Below are 18,917 nucleotides of genomic sequence, written 5' to 3'. Positions count from 1 at the left end.
AATAGAGCTGAATCAGGATGTTGGGGGATGTTCACAGTATAGCTGATGTACAGTGCTGTACGTATCCCTGTTTGGGGATGTTCACAGTATAGCTGATGTATAGTGCTGTACGTATCCCTGTACAGCATTATCTTTAGACCCCCCTTCCTTTTAAAGTCAGCTCCTTCATATGCTCTTTCAGAGTGGGCTGTTTGCCTTTGTGGCTGTGGAGAGGGCCAGTGATGGAGCAGCCCCACCAGCCTACAGCTTCGAGGACTGGAGAATATATCATATGCTTGGGGATTGACGCAAGACTGGAGACGATCTGCTGGAAGTTTTATGTGAGGCTTGCTGAGAAACCGCCTGCCCACAAACAATGACACTCGAATTACTGATACTGCTGATAAAATGGTAGCAGCAGCACTTTGAAATCTTCCATGGGACACTGCCACCTAGTGGCAAGAGAGGGGAAATCTGTGAATGTAAATTAGATTTTGCTGTGACAGCTTTTCAGGTGCAAGTGGCACCCATATGGAAGTTGTCCAGTGTAAAATTGCATGGTAATACACACCCCACTACATCCACCCTACCCCTCCCCACCCCACCCCACCATGCCTGGCTGTGTCTATCAGCCTATTCAAGCTCTAAGCTCACACCACCACTGAACATCAAACCAGCAGATAAACTAGAAGCAAGAAGCAAGACCCAGCTTTCAAAGACTGTGGCTTTCCAAAACACATCAGCACAGCATCCCAGTGAAACAAACCATCACATGTGTGTTTATTTCCCTTTTATTTGTTTCCCCTCCGTTGCGAGGACAATGTGCTTCTCAAGCTGCGTTCAAATGCCCCTCCCGCCTCCATGGGACTCACAAACTGCCTGGGCTTTGAAGTCGAGACCCATAAACAGCTGATTAAAGCCTACGCTAGTTTAAATATTAAGAACCACAGGCACAAAACCGAGAGCATAAGAATTTCTATAATGAAATTAGAGGGCTGGATTTTCCGCGGGGAAACAGAGAAGCAAAAACCTCAAAGCCAGTTGTTCTGTTAATTCCTAACAGACAGCAGCAAAGATATAGCACACAAACTTTACACAGTAATACTCCAAAAGGCTTAGGTGAACCAAGTTTCTCAAAGACCCATTGAAGCAGGCAGACCCTACCCTAAAGACAGTCACTGCCCAGTCCCGCCAGAGTCCACCCTCAGTGCTGGACTGTTGCATTGTTCCTCAGTGCTGGACTGTTGCATTGTTCCTCAGTGCTGGACTGTTGCATTGTTCCTCAGTGCTGGACTGTTGCATTGTTCCTCAGTGCTGTTTTCTCCAGATGCCAGGTGGGGCGCTTAACGACACCCTCTTCTGGAAGCTCTGTGGCATTACAACTAACCCAAAACAAGCAATGCACATTCCAAATCTTCACTAGCATATAAACTTGCAGCGATACCCTCCACATCTGGGATTAGCAGATATTGTGGCATTCAGCTCGGGGCTCGTTTACTGCCAGGAGCCAGTCCCGTAACGCCTGGTAATAATCCCACAGATATCACTGTTTCAATAACAAACACAGGGTGGGTTCTGCATGCCTCGCTGTTGAAAGCAATGCTGCTGCGCGGTCTGTGAAGCAATGAAATCTCTCTCTGCCCTGCGTCTCATCAGTACAGACCCTCCTCTAGCCCTGGGCAGTGATAGCTTTGTTTGTGTGCCGCGCTGTCCTTGATTAAAGAGACGCGCGGGCGGGGAAATGAACTGTAAACAATGCAGCTCATGATTATACAGAGAGGAAGGGGGTCAGGCCAGCACCGAGCTTAAACAGCCTGTAATCTCATTTCAGCAAAAGGGTAGCAGACAGTGTTTTAACTCTTGTGTTCCCAATGGCATGCCCAGTTTGGCACAATTAGCTACCAGCAGAGACGCCTGTTTTCCTGTTTTAATATACTGATGATGCTATGCCCGTGTATGAACCAACACCATGGTCCTCTATATCTGTGCCAGTGTGCAAATGCAGCCAGACCACTGTGCTTGCTGTTTGCAATACTGGTTCTAAATCCATTGTGTTGCCATTGCTGGAGATGCTGTGGTCTGTTAGTGTTCTAGCTAGGCTTCCTTCTGCACTGGGTAGTGGATCTGTTACCTACGGTTTCTTCAGGGTAATGCTCTGGGTAACTTGCACATTGCTGTGCTTTTACTAGTGGACACTTTCATAAGGGATTCATTGTAAATGAGAAGTGAAAAGCTGGCGATTGATTCAGGGTAACGCACTGGGTAGTGGATCTGCTGCTAGAGTTTCTACTGGGTAATGTATTTTGGAATTAAAATGAGCTTCCTAGGGCTCCCGAGTGGCGCATCCAGTAAAGGCGCTCCACGTGAGTGCAGGATGCGCTCTATAGCCTCCAAGTTGCGAGTTCGAATCCAGGCAAGAGCTGCGTTGTCCTCCGACGCTGTAGCTCTTGGGTGGCTGCATGGTGAGTCTGCAGTGTGAAAAAAAGCGGTCGGCTTGACGGCACACGCTTCGGAGGACAGCGTGTGTTCATCTTCGCCCTCCCGAGTCAGCGCAGGGGTGGTAGCGGTGAGCCGACCGTAATAAAATAATTGGCCATGCCAAAAATTGGGAGAAAATAATAAAAAATAACTGACAACGACTAAATTAAAAAATAAATAAATAAATGAGATCCCTATGGGACTCTGTAAGGATCGCTGTGGTTATCCCCAAAGTTGTGGCTTAACTTTCCTCCCCTTTAATTACCTGTTTAAATCCCACAGGACCTTCATCCAGCACACGGTGTAGACAGCAGTGTGCGTGCTGTCGGGTACAGTAGAGTGGCCTCCAATCACCACCAACATATATTTAACAGTAAACCCAGTTTGCACAAAGCTTGCAATTATACATGCAAATAATGGCAGAGTGGTGCAGGGAGCGCTGATGAACTCACGATGAACTCACAATGAACTCATGAGGAACTCACGATGAATTCACAATGAACTCATGATGAACTCACGATGAACTCACAATGAACTCACAATGAACTCATGATGAACTCACGATGAACTCACAATGAACTCATGATGAACTCACGATGAACTCACAATGAACTCACAATGAACTCATGATGAACTCACTATGAACTCACAACGAACTCATGATGAACTCAGCTTTCATTAGGCTGACTGTACGTGAAGATCTGGGATAACAGGGACCTGAAGGCTCTATTTAAATTCAACAAAGACTTGGATAACACATTCAATTTACACACCTTTACCAGGGCTTTACCCTTGTCATGTGTACACAATATATACACAAGGAAGGTTACGTATACGATGCATTCACCCTGCTCTAACACACATATACCAGGCTAGAGTGCTTTTCATACTGAGGTAAAGAAAACCAGTCCTCATGGGACATTCCCTGGACCAAGAATACTAAAGCAAGACTAAACATGCAATAATAGGATTTCAGTCTGTTCTGCAAGCAGTTATCTTTCTATCATTACTTGCTTGTATAGATTCTTTCAAGTAGCTTTAAGTACTTAATGACTTCCAGTGATTCATACCCGTTCGGTTCTGGTACCTTGACTAATGGCCAGTGCAGGAATGGCTAACACAGACCTCATTGGCTGGTACAGAGCTGACACGATGCAGTTTTTGTTAACGTCCTCAGTCTCTGCATTCATCTAAGTTTGAGATTGATATATATATACAATAGAATTTGGAGCTGTGCATAGAATACCTGACACTTCCACACACACACCTACATTCTACCACAGCAAATCCTGACAAAGAATACATCCCTACACCTCTAGGATACACAACAGCTGTCATTTTTATTGTGACCACCAGAGGGCAGTAGTAGCTCGGCAATCTGGCTGTTGACCAATGTAATCCAGGACACAGGCGTGGTAACATGACTGACACAACAGAGAAAACTCCACCCTCAATACACAGAACATAGAAGAAGGAAGTGATCAGGGTCTGGCAGGATCTGAAAGCTCTTCACAGTGTAATAACAGAAGGGAGAAAGCTCTTGCTGTTTGCAATGTGCAGTGAGGCTCTGTTTCCTTATCGATCTGTGCATCAGTTTAAAGTGAGCTGCAAAAAAGTGACCAGTCATATCTGGTTGATAAAGTGCTGCAATATTTGTTCTCGAAACGAAAAGTAACATGAGTTTTATGAAGGGTGAAATCCATACCTACAGGTTTGTCATTAGATAGCGACAGCTTTAATCTCTCTCAGCTCCTTACCCAAGGGATCCTGCAGATGCAGCAGCTCCATGCTCTGGATGCTAATCACTGGTGAAAGTGGTCTGATTCAGCGACGCTATTACATAGCACCAATTCCCATCCCTCAAAAAGCCTTCTTCACATTTCAGCGAATCTGAAGTGCTAGTCTATCATACTGTGGAACAAATAATGACCTGGCTTCTGTGTCGGAGACTGCTGTTACTGAGAAGTAACCATCAAGATATTGAAAGACAGTAAGTGCCGTGTAATCACTGGGTAATTGCAATCCGCAGATTACAGGCTGTGCCATGCTGCTGCTGGGGAACAGGGTCTGATGTCTGTAGGGCTTCTCAATCCCCCCATGCAAAACACCCAAGAACCCCTGCAGCTGCCCTTAGTTCATTCAGTCCTCAATCTGGCTTCTTTGGACGACTGTAACCAAAGCATTTTCCTGCCTTTTCTTCTTCTTCTGAAATGCTGATTGTTACACATCAGGAATGTATTCAGTGAAGAGGCGGGGATCTTGATATCAAAACAGTATAGAACTATAGTAATGTTAAGTAGTGGCCACAGCAGAATAGTTTACTAAGAGTTTACTAATAGTATACATCTATGTAGTGGCACAAATAGTACTGTTTACTTCACAGAGGATACTGAATGAAAAGGAGCTGAATTTGCAGAATATACAATCTAGCAGAATAATCCAGATCTGCAGCAAGGAATACTGTAATTCATGGGACACTGTAGTGTCTATACTGTATTGTATAAACTGTATTGTAGTGTCTATACTGTATTGTAGTGTATATGCTGTATTGTAGTGTCTATACTGTATTGTAGTGTCTATACTGTATTGTATAAACTGAATTGTAGTGTCTATACTGTATTGTAGTGTATATACTGTATTGTAGTGTCTATATTGTAGTGTATATACTGTATTGTAGTGTCTATACTGTATTGTAGTGTATATGCTGTATTGTAGTGTCTATACTGTATTGTAGTGTCTATACTGTATTGTATAAACTGTATTGTAGTGTCTATACTGTATTGTAGTGTATATACTGTATTGTAGTGTCTATATTGTAGTGTATATACTGTATTGTAGTGTATAAACTGTATTGTAGTGTCTATACTGTATTGTATAAACTGTATTGTAGTGTCTATACTGTATTGTAGTGTATATACTGTATTGTAGTGTCTATATTGTAGTGTATATACTGTATTGTAGTGTATAAACTGTATTGTAGTGTCTATACTGTATTGTAGTGTATAAACTGTATTGTAGTGTCTATACTGTATTGTAGTGTATAAACTGTATTGTAGTGTCTATACTGTATTGTAGTGTATATGCTGTATTGTAGTGTCTATACTGTATTGTAGTGTATAAACTGTATTGTAGTGTCTATACTGTATTGTAGTGTATAAACTGTATTGTAGTGTCTATACTGTATTGTAGTGTCTATACTGTATTGTAGTGTATAAACTGTATTGTAGTGTCTATACTGTATTGTAGTGTATATGCTGTATTGTAGTGTCTATACTGTATTGTAGTGTCTATACTGTATTGTAGTGTATAAACTGTATTGTAGTGTATAAACTGTATTGTAGTGTCTATACTGTATTGTAGTGTATATGCTGTATTGTAGTGTCTATACTGTATTGTAGTGTATAAACTGTATTGTAGTGTCTATACTGTATTGTAGTGTATATACTGTATTGTAGTGTCTATACTGTATTGTAGTGTATAAACTGTATTGTAGTGTCTATACTGTATTGTAGTGTCTATACTGTATTGTAGTGTATAAACTGTATTGTAGTGTCTATACTGTATTGTAGTGTCTATACTGTATTGTAGTGTATATACTGTATTGTAGTGTCTATACTGTATTGTAGTGTATAAACTGTATTGTAGTGTCTATACTGTATTGTAGTGTATATGCTGTATTGTAGTGTCTATACTGTATTGTAGTGTCTATACTGTATTGTAGTGTCTATACTGTATTGTAGTGTATAAACTGTATTGTAGTGTCTATACTGTATTGTAGTGTATAAACTGTATTGTAGTGTCTATACTGTATTGTAGTGTATATACTGTATTGTAGTGTCTATACTGTATTGTAGTGTATATGCTGTATTGTAGTGTATATACTGTATTGTAGTGTATATGCTGTATTGTAGTGTATATGCTGTATTGTAGTGTCTATATTGTAGTGTATATACTGTATTGTAGTGTATATACTGTATTGTAGTGTATATACTGTATTGTAGTGTATATGCTGTATTGTAGTGTCTATACTGTATTGTAGTGTCTATATTGTAGTGTATATACTGTATTGTATTGTATAAACTGTATTGTAGTGTCTATACTGTGGTATGTGTCGGTATGGCTTAGTCCCTGCCAGCATGCGTCATGTTAACGCTGCTTCTCTCCTGAAAGGGAAAGCTGTTATCAGTATGCGGGAAGGGCTCTGCTGATTCATCTGCAGCAGAGAGAGGCTCGACTGACCTCATCAATCACAAGGAGGGTCAGCGCCAGGGTGCCTGTAATAGGAGGGTCAGGGGGCGCCAGGCTTGTGTGAGCACCGCAATCTAACAGCTGACCTGACCTGTACGACTTTCCTACATGGAAATAAATATCAAAGACTATCACGCTGTAACCACGGCAGCATGATTACAGTTCACCTGCGTGATTGACGGGGGTCAATAAGCTGCAGTTTAACAGCCACGTGATCTGTGGCTGCCGCTGTGCTAGCTTGCATTCGTCACTGCAGGGAAGCAGCAACAAAGCAACCGCTACCCCAGTCTGGTGTTAGTCCAGAGTTCAACAGCCTGAATCACAGGACACCCTCTCAACCGAACTCTAACCCTAACCCTGTTTGGTCCTGTGCTCGTCTTCTGCTGCTCACACCCTCTAGTTCTGCTTTAATAACAGCAACGACTCGTCAGACACAGAAATGAGGCGTGGACACGGGGAACAAAATGTCACTTTGTTTAGTCTGGAACACATAGATACATTTGTTAATCAAATCCAATACAAACTAGCTTTTTAAAATAAAAGCAATGTTTTAAATAAATATCCTTTACAGCAAAAACAAAGGAACAATAAAAACTGAGTAGCAGTAGTTTGGTTAGAGGTGACATTAAGATAGATAGAGAGAGAGATTAAGACAATCAAAGTGAATGGAGAAAGTGCGCGCTACTCATTAATCACATGCATGCTGTCCCATTGGGCTGCTCTATTACAGTGACATCAACAGTGTAAACAGTCATTAAAAAAGGAGGTGTCAGCACAGTTACACACAAAATACTTTGTGTCTCTGCTTACACAACCCCGGAGAGCTCACTCACAGACACAGCTCTCCCTGTGCGTCCGGGACATTAGACAGGGCACAGCACGGTGGCACTGCGCTACAGAAAGGCAAGCAAACCCAATCAGAAGTACACACGGAATACCCAGATATACTGATACTTCACACTTCACATCCTCCCTCGGGGCGTCACCGCTGGAAAGAACGTCACATGTACATTATCACGCCCCAGCGAGCCAATCGAAACGCTCCGTTGCTTTGGCTGTGCTACAGAGCAGTCCTCTGACGGGCAGGCAGTTCACTGACAGAAACACTCAGACAGGCTTTCTGCAGGAAGGCTGACAGTAACGCTTGTGTTAAATGAAATAGGGTTACAACAAGTTGAAGCCAATTTATACGCGTAGTGTTTCTGCATTTAAAGACACACATCACAAGTGGGTTCACGTGTACAGAGCTCTGCTTGTGCTCTTTCAGCCAGGAAGCTACAGTTACAGCCGGTTCTCAAAAGGGTTGAGAGCACAGGCAGCAGGAATACTTCAAAGAGACTCACTACAGTGCTGTCGCTAAGCCTACTACTTTAAAGAAACAAAGAGATTTAGCGACTGATATCAGGAGTGCTATCTTGCAATCAGTTTTATTTGTTTGCGTGCCCTGTGGAGCAGCCCACACAGAGACAGCGAGCCTCACCCAGACAGAACTGCTGATCAAAGACATTTTATAAAGAAAACCAGCCGCAGGTCTCTTCTAATGCAGCTACACACACAGTGCTAAGGGACACTGTACATCTTCATTTCATAGGACTTTTAAATAGAAATAAATAAATCAGTACATTTCTAGCATTATCAATAGAATATACAATGCCATAAAATGCCATCTGTATTGTACTGTATTGCATCGTATTGTTCTAAACACAGTCTAGCAGTGACTGTGCCCAAAGAACCAAATGAACATACAGCATCATTTAACAGTCTTAAACAGTGTTTATGAAGGGAAGAGGAGTTCAGACTGGCAAAGACAGGATGTAAGTAGCTATTCCCCACTGCTAATGGTACATCTGGATGGTACAGTCTATCTAGCATCCCCTCTCTCACAGGAATGTTACTGTCCATATACTGTAGCTCTATCTCCTCTAGGAACGGTCATGTCCATGTCCACTAGCACCCCCCCCCACCAGGAATGGTATTGCCCATGTCCAGTAACCCCCCTCTAGGAATGGTATTGCCCATGTCCAGTAACCCCCCCCCCTCTAGGAATGGTATTGCCCATGTCCAGTAACCCCCCCCCCCTCTAGGAATGGTATTGCCCATGTCCAGTAACCCCCCTCTAGGAATGGTATTGCCCCTGTCCAGTAACCCCCCCCCCTCTAGGAATGGTATTGCCCATGTCCAGTAACCCCCCCCTTCTAGGAATGGTATTGCCCATGTCCAGTAACCCCCCCTTCTAGGAATGGTATTGCCCATGTCCAGTAACCCCCCCTTCTAGGAATGGTATTGCCCATGTCCAGTAGCCCCCCCCAGGAATGGTATTGCCTATGTCCAGTAGCCCCCCCCCCCTCTAGGAATGGTATTGCCCATGTCCAGTAGCCACTTTACCCTATCAAAATATGTGTTATGAATATATAAATATAGAGCTCACATTTACAAATATGTTACTAAATATATTAAATCGAATAAAAAATGTGTTACTATACGGTGTAAGATATACGTATATTTATATTTAAGTATACAGCGCACAATACTGTAGACGATGTCACTTGGCTGCTTATTAATACTGATACAGAGTTAGCTGCATTATTTATATAGATACTATTCACTGCTAAGAATATGTCAAAATGTATGCTCCTCTACTGGACCACAATAATACTAAATGAGTTCTAGCAATCTGTATTGCCTCCCTTATAAAAGGTTCCCATAGTAAAAGCACAGCGAAGTGGAATAAAGCACAGAGAGGTGTGGTAAAGCATAGGGAAGCATTGTAAAGCACAGAGAGGTCTGGTAAAGCATAGGGAAGCATTGTAAAGCACATAGAGGTCTGGTAAAGCATAGGGAAGCATTGTAAAGCACAGAGAGGTGTGGTAAAGCATATGGAAGCATTGTAAAGCACAGAGAGGTGTGGTAAAGCATAGGGAAGCATTGTAAAGCACAGAGAGGTGTGGTAAAGCATAGGGAAGCATTGTAAAGCACAGAGAGGTATGGTAAAGCATAGGGAAGCATTGTAAAGCACAGAGAGGTGTGGTAAAGCATAGGGAAGCATTGTAAAGCACAGAGAGGTATGGTAAAGCATTGTAAAGCACAGAGAGGTATGGTAAAGCACAGGGAAGCATTGTAAAGCACAGGCTATGGTAAAGCATAGGGAAGCATTGTAAAGCACAGAGAGGTATGGTAAAGCACAGGGAAGCATTGTAAAGCACATAGAGGTATGGTAAAGCACACATAAGCATTGTAAAGCACATAGAGGTCTGGTAAAGCATAGGGAAGCATTGTAAAGCACAGAGAGGTATGTTAAAGCACAGGTAAGCATTATAAAGCACAGAGAGGTATGTTAAAGCACAGGTAAGCATTATAAAGCACAGAGAGGTATGTTAAAGCACAGGTAAGCATTATAAAGCACAGAGAGGTATGTTAAAGCACAGGTAAGCATTATAAAGCACAGAGAGGTATGTTAAAGCACAGGTAAGCATTATAAAGCACAGAGAGGTATGGTTAGGTATAGTACAGTGTAATCATGGGAAGCGCATGACCATGCAAATTTACTGTGGTAAGGCTTCTCCTGAGTAAACTGCACTAGTCTGTGTGCATTGCTACTGTGCTGCAGGCCAGGCAGCATACATCCCTCAGTGACACTGAGACACCTCCTATTGGACACAGCAGAGGACTGGAAACATGTCTCCTTGATCCCCGAATTCACTAAGACATCAGATTCTAGTTCCCCCACTTCCCAACCTCACTATCCCCCACCCTTGCACTGGTTTTGTCCCGATTCAATCCTTGTTCAGATTGGGCCGCGTCTCCAGGCCCCACCTCGCTCTTCCCCAATGTCGCTGGTTCATATCCGCCTGTTCCCCTCTCCACTCTCCCTCTCCTTGATGCTCTTCTGGCCCCTCCTTGCCTTGCCGTCCTCTGGCTGGCTCAGTCCACAGGAGAGGCAGGCCAGCTCTAGCTGCTTGAGTGAGTCCAGCGCCTCCGCCTTCGCACTGCGCAGCAGATCACCCTGCCCCTGGAGAGAGACGGAGAGAGACACAGGGTGAGACAGGGGATCACCCTGCCTCTGGAGAGAGATGGAGAGAGACACAGGGTGAGACAGGGGATCACCCTGCCTCTGGAGAGAGATGGAGTTAGACACAGAGACACACTGGGTGAGACAGGGGATCACCCTGCCCCTGGAGAGAGACAGAGAGAGACATAGGGTGAGACAGGGGATCACACTGCCCCTGGAGAGAGACGGAGAGAGACACAGGGTGAGACAGGGGATCACCCTGCCTCTGGAGAGAGTTGGAGAGACACACTGGGTGAGACAGGGGATCACCCTGCCCCTGGAGAGAGACGGAGAGCGACACAGGGTGAGACACGGGATCACCCTGCCCCTGGAGAGAGACGGAGAGAGACACAGGGTGAGGCAGGGGATCACCCTGCCCCTGGAGAGAGACACAGAGACACACAGGATGAGACAGGGGATCACCCTGCCCCTGGAGAGAGACGGAGAGAGACACAGGGTGAGACAGGGGATCACCCTGCCCCTGGAGAGAGACACAGAGACACACAGGATGAGACAGGGGATCACCCTGCCTCTGGAGAGAGATGGAGAGAGACACAGGGTGAGACAGGGGATCACCCTGCCCCTGGACAGAGACACAGAGACACACAGGGTGAGAATAACATACTGGCACAACCGTCAAAGGACTGGGTCACCGTTACACAGGCACACACCACTACTGTCACTCACAGTTTGAAAGTGGACTCTAATCCATCTACAGGATTTCTTATGGTCTCTGTCATTCTCCATTGCTGTTTCTTCTAAGATCAATATACCGGGATTGCTAAATAGCAAAAAGACAAAGAGTTCCCAAAAACAACTCACCTTGAGCACAGTGATGTTCCATGCAAAGTTCTCCACTGCCTTGTGCAGCTTGCGTCCCTTCAGTCCCTCCTTGGCTCCCAGCCGGTGAAGATCCTCATGGAACTCCATCGCTGATGGAGAGGGAGAAATGAGAGAGGGAAGAGAGGATGAGAGAGGGAGAGAGAGAAGGAAAGAGAGGATGAGGGGGAGACAGAAAAAAAAAGGGAGAGAGAAAACACTATTTCAATAGATATTTTTGTGAAGACTGAACTGCTCCCTCCCTCATCCACTAAGAGAAAGGGTGCTCCCTCCAGTCCAGGGCAGGCTTGTGGGGGAGATGCCATTGGAAAATGAATTCAGTCTGCTAGCCTGGACAGTCATCTGCTCTGAATGGAAAGGAGAGCACTGCAGCAGTGAATGCCCTGCTTGCTTACCTGCTTTCTGCACCTGGGTGATCCTCTCATGAATGGAGTCTGCCGTCTCGAGCAGGAGCCGGTGTTCCTGGATCATCTGGAAACACAAGGACACAGGGATCATCCCATCAGTGTGTCACAGTCATTGAAGAGGACCGACCAAACCAGACACGACGTCCCTTAGAACACTTTCCCACGCTCATACGCTCATTGTGCAGTTTCCCCCATGCTTTTCCCATGGTTATACCATGCATTTACCAAGCTGGCAAGTGATTTCTACTCCTCCTCGATTCTGCGATTTGCTCATTTCCTATTGATTCAGACAGGACGGCTGAGTGCGGACTGAGGATGTGAACCGTGCCCTGGGGTACCGGACTCACTGAAACTAAAGGGACCTGAATCAGAGAAATATTCAGAAACACTGCGCTGCACAATGATCAGGGAGGAGGTGAAACAGCAAGAATCTAAACAAAGGGTTTTTCGAAGGCTAGCACACTGGACTCCTGCCAGCGCCTGGACGTTTTAAGGGATTTTCAGTGACACAACTCATCTGCTAATGTATATATTACTGAGGATCTGCAGTCCCATATCTGGGTTATTTTCAATCCCTCTCCCATAACCAAGCTCTTTTTACAAAGCATTAAGTAACAGCACGGCCTGTCAAGTACTGTGTTTATTTATCTGCAGCCTACCCCCCTATCTCACTTGTAATGCACACAGGACTGCTAACCAGCAAGAGAAAGCTTTGCACCCCAGACACTGAGCTATTAGCTGTCACTTGTGCTTATTCTACCCACAGATTTATCACTCAGGAGCCCCCATTCTCAGGCTCCCTGCTCCAGCGCTGTCTGGAATGGATCTGTTAGCGTGGCTGGGAGTTACTTGAAAAATCAAAGCAGAAAACTTTCATGTTATTGTTTTATTTTCAAAAAGAAATTACTTTCAGAACAGATTTGCTATGAATACTATGAGCAGGAAATGTGGACTAGTGGTTAGAGCTGAGGGACTGGGAGGGAGGCAGTGTGGTCTAGTGGTTAGAGCTGAGGGACTGGGAGGGAGGCAGTGTGGTCTAGTGGTTAGAGCTGAGGGACTGGGAGGGAGGCAGTGTGGTCTAGTGGTTAGAGCTGAGGGACTGGGAGGGAGGGAGGCAGTGTGGTCTAATGGTTAGAGCTGAGGGACTGGGAGGGAGGGAGGGAGGGAGGGAGGCAGTGTGGTCTAGTGGTTAGAGCTGAGGAACTGGGAGGGAGGGAGGGAGGCAGTGTGTTCTAGTACAGTTTGATATGTTTATTATTCTCTGTAGCTCAGCAAGAGGAATGTTAAAACAGGCTTTGGATCCTTCAGTTTTCAAGTGGGTGTATCCAGGAGAAAATGGCTTAAAAAAGCAACATTACCAAGAAAACAGTGAGATGAATACAAGAGCGCGTGTGAGGTCTGCGTCTGAATCAGAGTCGTGATGGTCGTGTGTGTGGGGAGGGGGGGATGTTTCAGCAACACAGAAGGCATGATTTAAACAGGTCTAAAGCAAGGGGTTACTGAGGGAGTGGCTGCAACAGCTTGGCATCGCTGCCCATTGAAGAAATTGAGAGGCAAGGGCTGGACACAGACCGCTAACCTCACAGGTCAATGCAAACGTCTTACCATTGAAATAAACAGCAAGCTCTGCAGTCGAGAAGTGAGCACAACCAAGAGATCCATTGCCAAGGGAGAGAGGTGGCCCTTATACAGGCTTTCCCCCATGCTTTTCCCATGGTTATACTATGCATGGTTTTGCCAGGCTTTTAAATTTGCTTTACTATACCTCTCTGTGCTTTCCAATGCTTATCTATACTTTACCATGCCTTCACTGTGCTATGACGCTTTGCTGTGATTTTACCACGGGACACTTTTACAATGGGGGGGGTCAAGGGGGGGGGTCTTACCGAGTCGTAGGAGTGCAGCAGTTTGCGGGTGGCCTCGGGCAGGCTGCCCTGGGGCTCCAGATAGGGGTAGCTGTCCCTCACAGTGAGCGTGGCCCCCGGGGGCCCTTCTCCGCTCTGCAGACGGGACGAGAGGCTCAGGATGCACTGCTTCAGGTTGGAGAGGAGGGACAGGCCGCACAGCTCCTTGAAACACACCGTGGCGTTCTGCCCCAGAGAAACACAGAGACACACAGGCACTCAGACACTGCAGTACAAAGAAAAAACTACAACTGCTCCAGGATAGAGGGGGGCACTGAGCATTACGGGAATAGTACACAGGTGCTGATAAGGTATAGGAAAAATGTATTTAAAAACCTTAAGAAAATATACTTCATTAAAGTAATCTGACCTTTTTTAATAGGATTTATTTTTATTAACTATCTGGAAGTTTGTGTTGTCTTTTATTATGTAGCGTAGCTAATAATCTAATTGTCCAGGTCTGTACTAAAAAGGGGGAGTATTACCAATAAGTGTAAAAAGCCTTCAGTACGTTATGCAGGTACAATGTGACCACACTGAAAATAAAGAGCTGTGGAGGCAGTGGGGTGTGGTTAGCTATACACACACAGCTGGATACAGAGCCCAGCAGACAGTAATTAAAACTAAGGAACATTAAGGTTTTTTCTTTGTAATGTCTGCAGTGCCATGTCTGTACAAAAGGTATCTGAACGCCTCTTGCTATATGACCCTTTAATCTGAAGCCTCAGTTTGTTTTCAAGTTAAACTGCCGTTGCTGTGCAGGTTTTACACTGCACTCTAACTGCACTTTGCTACCGATCGACTCTTACGCACACACTTCCCCCTCTCCCCTGAACTCGATGGCAACAGTACCAGAGATTCCTGGGAACATGTTGCAACCCCATGCACTTTTTACAAAAGAAATTTAAGAAGGACTTTACAGTATTGAACAATAAGCAGCTCTGGGATCAGTAATCAGAATAACAACTTTCCTGTCGCTCCAAGTAGGAAGCCTGCAGCTGAAAACAAACAGCCTGCTTTCTGCTGAAGCAGGAGTGCACAGAAGAGTAAAACAACTGAACAACATATCAACCCCCCCCCCCCCCCCCCCCCGGAATCCCATCCAACACCACCCCCCCAGGAATCCCATCCAACCCCCCCCCACCCAGGAGTCTCATCCAACACCACCCCCCCAGGAATCCAGCACCACACTGAAGAGCTACCCGTGTCTCCGACTACGCCACACCCTGACCTGCATGTTCTCCCGTGTGTCGGTGGCCTCTCTCAGAGGAGTCCCAGCCAGCCGGAACACCTCGTCCAGTGCTCGGAGGCCGGTGTTGCGTAGCACCGTGTACTCCCGGGTTCGCCTGCCCTTGCGCATCGACATCCCTCTCTTGTGAGCCTTGCCGCCGCCTCGCCGGTTGGTGATGGCCACGTGCACAAAGAGAGAGGCATGCTCCACGGGCTCCCCCGAAAAGGACAGCAGCGGCACGTGGCGGTACCCCGTCTGCAGGCACTGCATGGGGATGGTGTACTGCCCGATGAACTCGTCCCCGATGCAATCGTCATCCAGGACCACCAGGCGCAGCAGAGCCAGCTCAGGGAGGTTCACCTGAGCACAGGAGACAGTCAGGAGAGCAATCACACACACAGCAACACAGTCACAGTCACAGTCACTTACAGAACATCGGCTAGGGAAGATTTCTAGTGAAAGCACCTGGAACTGGATTCTTATTATTATTATTAGTAGTAGTAGTAGTGGTGGTAATAATAACACCTGATTTATGGATTTCTGACCGGTAGGTTTATATTGTCCTACTCATATTGTCCACGGAACTTTGGAAAAATGTAGGAAGTATCTGCTTCTATAAAAAGCCCTGCCACTGATCTGCCACTGACACCCTGCCTCATTTTGAACCCCAGGAGTCCCACTATCAGCCTGACAGGTAACATTGTATTCCTCTTATTATTGTTATTATTTATTTTTTAGCAGATGCCCTTATCCAGGGCGACTTACAATCGTAAGCAAATACATTTCAAGAATCACAGTACCAGTAATAATACAATACAATAAATTGCCCCTCTCAGGGGCAAAACAACTTTATTATTATTATTATTATGATGATGATGATGATGATGATGATGATGATGATGGTAGTAGTAGCAGTATTATTATTATTATTATTATTATTATTATTATTATTATTATTATTGTTATTATTTTATTATTCATGTTCATGCCCAGTGAGTGCACCTGAAAGTCGAAGCTCTCGTCGAACAGCGGGTCGTCCCCGTTCTGCGTGGCGGTGCGTGTTCTCTGCTCGACGCAGTCAGCCGGGATGCCGTGGATCTCCACGCACACGTACGGGTCGATGACGTCACCCTTGGCGCAGGCGCCGCGGGGCTTGGGGAAGTTCTGCCCGCTGATCACCTTGACCCGGAGGATCTGCGGCGGCACGCCTGGCACTGTGCCCATGGTGTTGGCGCTGAAGTAGGACACCTCCTCCCGCATCACCGCCGGCCGCAGCACGAAGCCGCAGCCCCCGTTCTGCTGGAACCAGCCTGTGTGCAGGTCCATCATGGGCCCCGGGGTCTGGTAGTTCATCGCAACCAGCTGGCAGCCGCACTTCCAGAAGTCCTGGGGGTTGGGGTTGCTGGAGTCCACCCGCATGGCGCTGGGCCGCACCCGCATCAGGAAGCGCTTGTTGTAGTTCACCAGCTCCTCCGGGCACTCGTTAGCCAGGCGCCCTGCCTCCACCTCGCCAAGTGAGCACACCTCCCAGCCCGCACCGCACCCGCCACCGTTACTTCTGCAGGAGTCGTGGTCACGCCTGGGGGAGGAGCAATAGGAGCGCTGCCCGGATTTGCAGACAGCGATCAGGTCGGAGAGCTCTTTGCGAAGCTTCGTCAATTTGGGCTCCACTGCCACCTCGTACTCTTCTTCAGCCTGCCTCCTCCCCAAGCCCTCCCCGCCCCCTCCCTCCTCCTCCTCCACCTCCTCCTCGTCCGTCACCTCCCCTTCCGAGGACTCTTGCTCAGCCGGCAGCTTCTTCCCCACCAGCAGCACCTTCCTCTTCAGCTTGTCGGGGGACAGCAGGTGGCCCATGGTGGCAGCAGCAGCAGAGCTGTGGGTGTAGAGCTTGCTGCCGAAGACTTTCTTCAGGTGCTGGGCCACCACTTTTTGCTGGCCAGGGGAGCACCTGTTTCCCAGGCACAGCAGAAGAGGGTAGTCCGAGGACAGGAAGGCGTACTTGTTGATCACCTCCAGGGCGCTGCGCAAGGCCAAGGGGCTGGAGAGGCCCTGGCGGCCCCCCACGACGGGCTGGTTCTCCGGGCCGTCCCCCACGTCCAGCTCCAGGCAGCGGCAGCCCATCCTGAGCGCTCGCACGAAGCCGGTGACGTCGACGGGGCCCCGCAGCTGGTCCTCGATCAGGTAGGTGCGGTGCGAGGCGTTGACGTAGTAGTGCGACAGGGGCTGGCTCATGTCCTGGCACACCCACTTGTGCTCGGGGTCAAAGATGGCACACTCGGGGGACAGCAGGTAGCGCGTGAAGCCGTCCACGCCCAGCACTCCCCGGCTGCGCCCCTCCTCGGAGGGCTCGAAGCGGTTGATGATGTCCAGGCAGCTCTCCGGGGTGACCTGGGTCAGCCCTTGCTCTGCCTCCAGGAAGAGCTGCAGGTCCTGGGCATCCAGGCACTCCTTGTCCTTGGAGATCTGCACCAGCAGAAAGTAGACCTCGGGCCGCGTGCACAGCTCGCAGTACGCCTCCTGGAACTCCTCCTCTGTCACGCGCGTCGTCAGCTTCTCCTTGCTGCGCTGGAGCTCCTTGAACTTCAGCCGCACCTGGACAGGGTGAGGAGAAGCAGCACGTTAGGTGTCATATCTATAATGTGGTATAGGGTGCTATATAAGCTGATTCCCACTCCACCAGAGCTTAGAGCGGCTATCCACAGGCTTTACAGCCCCTTGCGTTGGTGAAAATCAACTTGTATCTTACACGCCACCCTATGTTATGTGATTTTTTTGTGGTATAATAATTAAAAGAGTGAATTTTAACACAACGTCATTTCCATCTGATATTGATATAAATTAGCATTAATGAGCGTTACATTGATGATACAATGTTTCAGCTTGTATCCCCTGGTTTCTTCCCCAGTCACTCCCCAGCCTCCCCATCTCTCCCCTGCTTCTCCCCAGCCTCCCCCTCTCCTGGCGGGTACCTTGGTCTCCTTTATCCCGGGGCACAGCCTCCGAATGCAGTCGACGGCGATGTCCTCGGGCATGATCCCATTCCCGTCCTCGTCATTCCTGCAGAACTCTGCGGAGAGCCAGGCGGCGCGGATGGAGTTGGCCGGGCTGTCCTCCAGCTCCTTGGGATTCTGATTCTGGTGGGAGAGGAGGTAGCGCAGCCCTGTCACCCAGATGTTGGCCACGTCGGCAGTGTTGGCCACCAGGTCCAGGGACTCATAGCCCTCCCCGTGGACGATGGAGAAGGCCGCCTCCTCGGGCAGCTGCTCGGCAGGGCCGTTGTGCCGGAAGGTCTCGGTGTTCTTGCCGGTCCGCACCTCCCTCACCGCGCTGATGTCCAGCCGAGCTCGCTCGGGGTCCTTCTTGGAGGGCTCCCAGCGCAGGCACTGCAGGTCAGTTTCCAGCGTGAAGAAGCGGCTGTACACCCGCGAGTTGGGACGCACTTTCTTGAGCTCGCAGCCCCCCTGCATGAAGCTGAGGCAGTCAGCCGCACTGCTGATCTTCTTCTCCGAGGGCATGCTGCTGAAGGACACTGTCTTCTTGCGCCCGGCCGGCTTCTGGTTCGAGGGGTCCTGCAAGGGGCAGAGAGAGAGAGGGGGGGGGGGAGAGCTCAGTGTTTTGTAAGTGTTTTGTAGAGGTTTAGCTCTTATTTCTAGGACAGTCTTGTTAATTACACAATGGTTAAAACTGGAGGAAACACAATCTGGCATTATAAAGACATTGAGAAAGATTTTTTTGTCTAAACAGCCACCAATTTTCTTTTCAGTACTACAATACTATACACC

The 18,917-nt window shown here is 47.4% G+C and overlaps 1 protein-coding gene across 1 annotated transcript in view; it reads right to left on the bottom strand.

Annotated features, from left to right (window-relative positions):
• Positions 1-9,030: 9,030 nt before the first annotated feature.
• The window catches only part of LOC117426279 (inactive phospholipase C-like protein 1), a 50,030-nt gene continuing 40,143 nt past the window's right edge, over positions 9,031-18,917 (bottom strand). The window contains exons 2-8 of the mRNA XM_034043706.3: positions 18,105-18,704; positions 16,138-17,727; positions 15,136-15,495; positions 13,887-14,090; positions 11,989-12,064; positions 11,576-11,685; positions 9,031-10,714 (exon numbers count right to left, since the gene is read on the bottom strand). Coding sequence (XP_033899597.1) covers positions 10,544-10,714; positions 11,576-11,685; positions 11,989-12,064; positions 13,887-14,090; positions 15,136-15,495; positions 16,138-17,727; positions 18,105-18,704 — 3,111 coding nt within the window. The 3' untranslated portion in view covers positions 9,031-10,543. The remainder of the gene's footprint in view (positions 10,715-11,575; positions 11,686-11,988; positions 12,065-13,886; positions 14,091-15,135; positions 15,496-16,137; positions 17,728-18,104; positions 18,705-18,917) is intronic.

The sequence above is a fragment of the Acipenser ruthenus genome, chromosome 11 (assembly GCF_902713425.1).
Source record: "Acipenser ruthenus chromosome 11, fAciRut3.2 maternal haplotype, whole genome shotgun sequence".
Classification (NCBI taxonomy): Eukaryota; Metazoa; Chordata; class Actinopteri; order Acipenseriformes; family Acipenseridae; genus Acipenser; species Acipenser ruthenus.
Note: the sequence above shows the minus strand (reverse complement) of the source record. Positions and strands in the feature narration are given on the sequence as shown.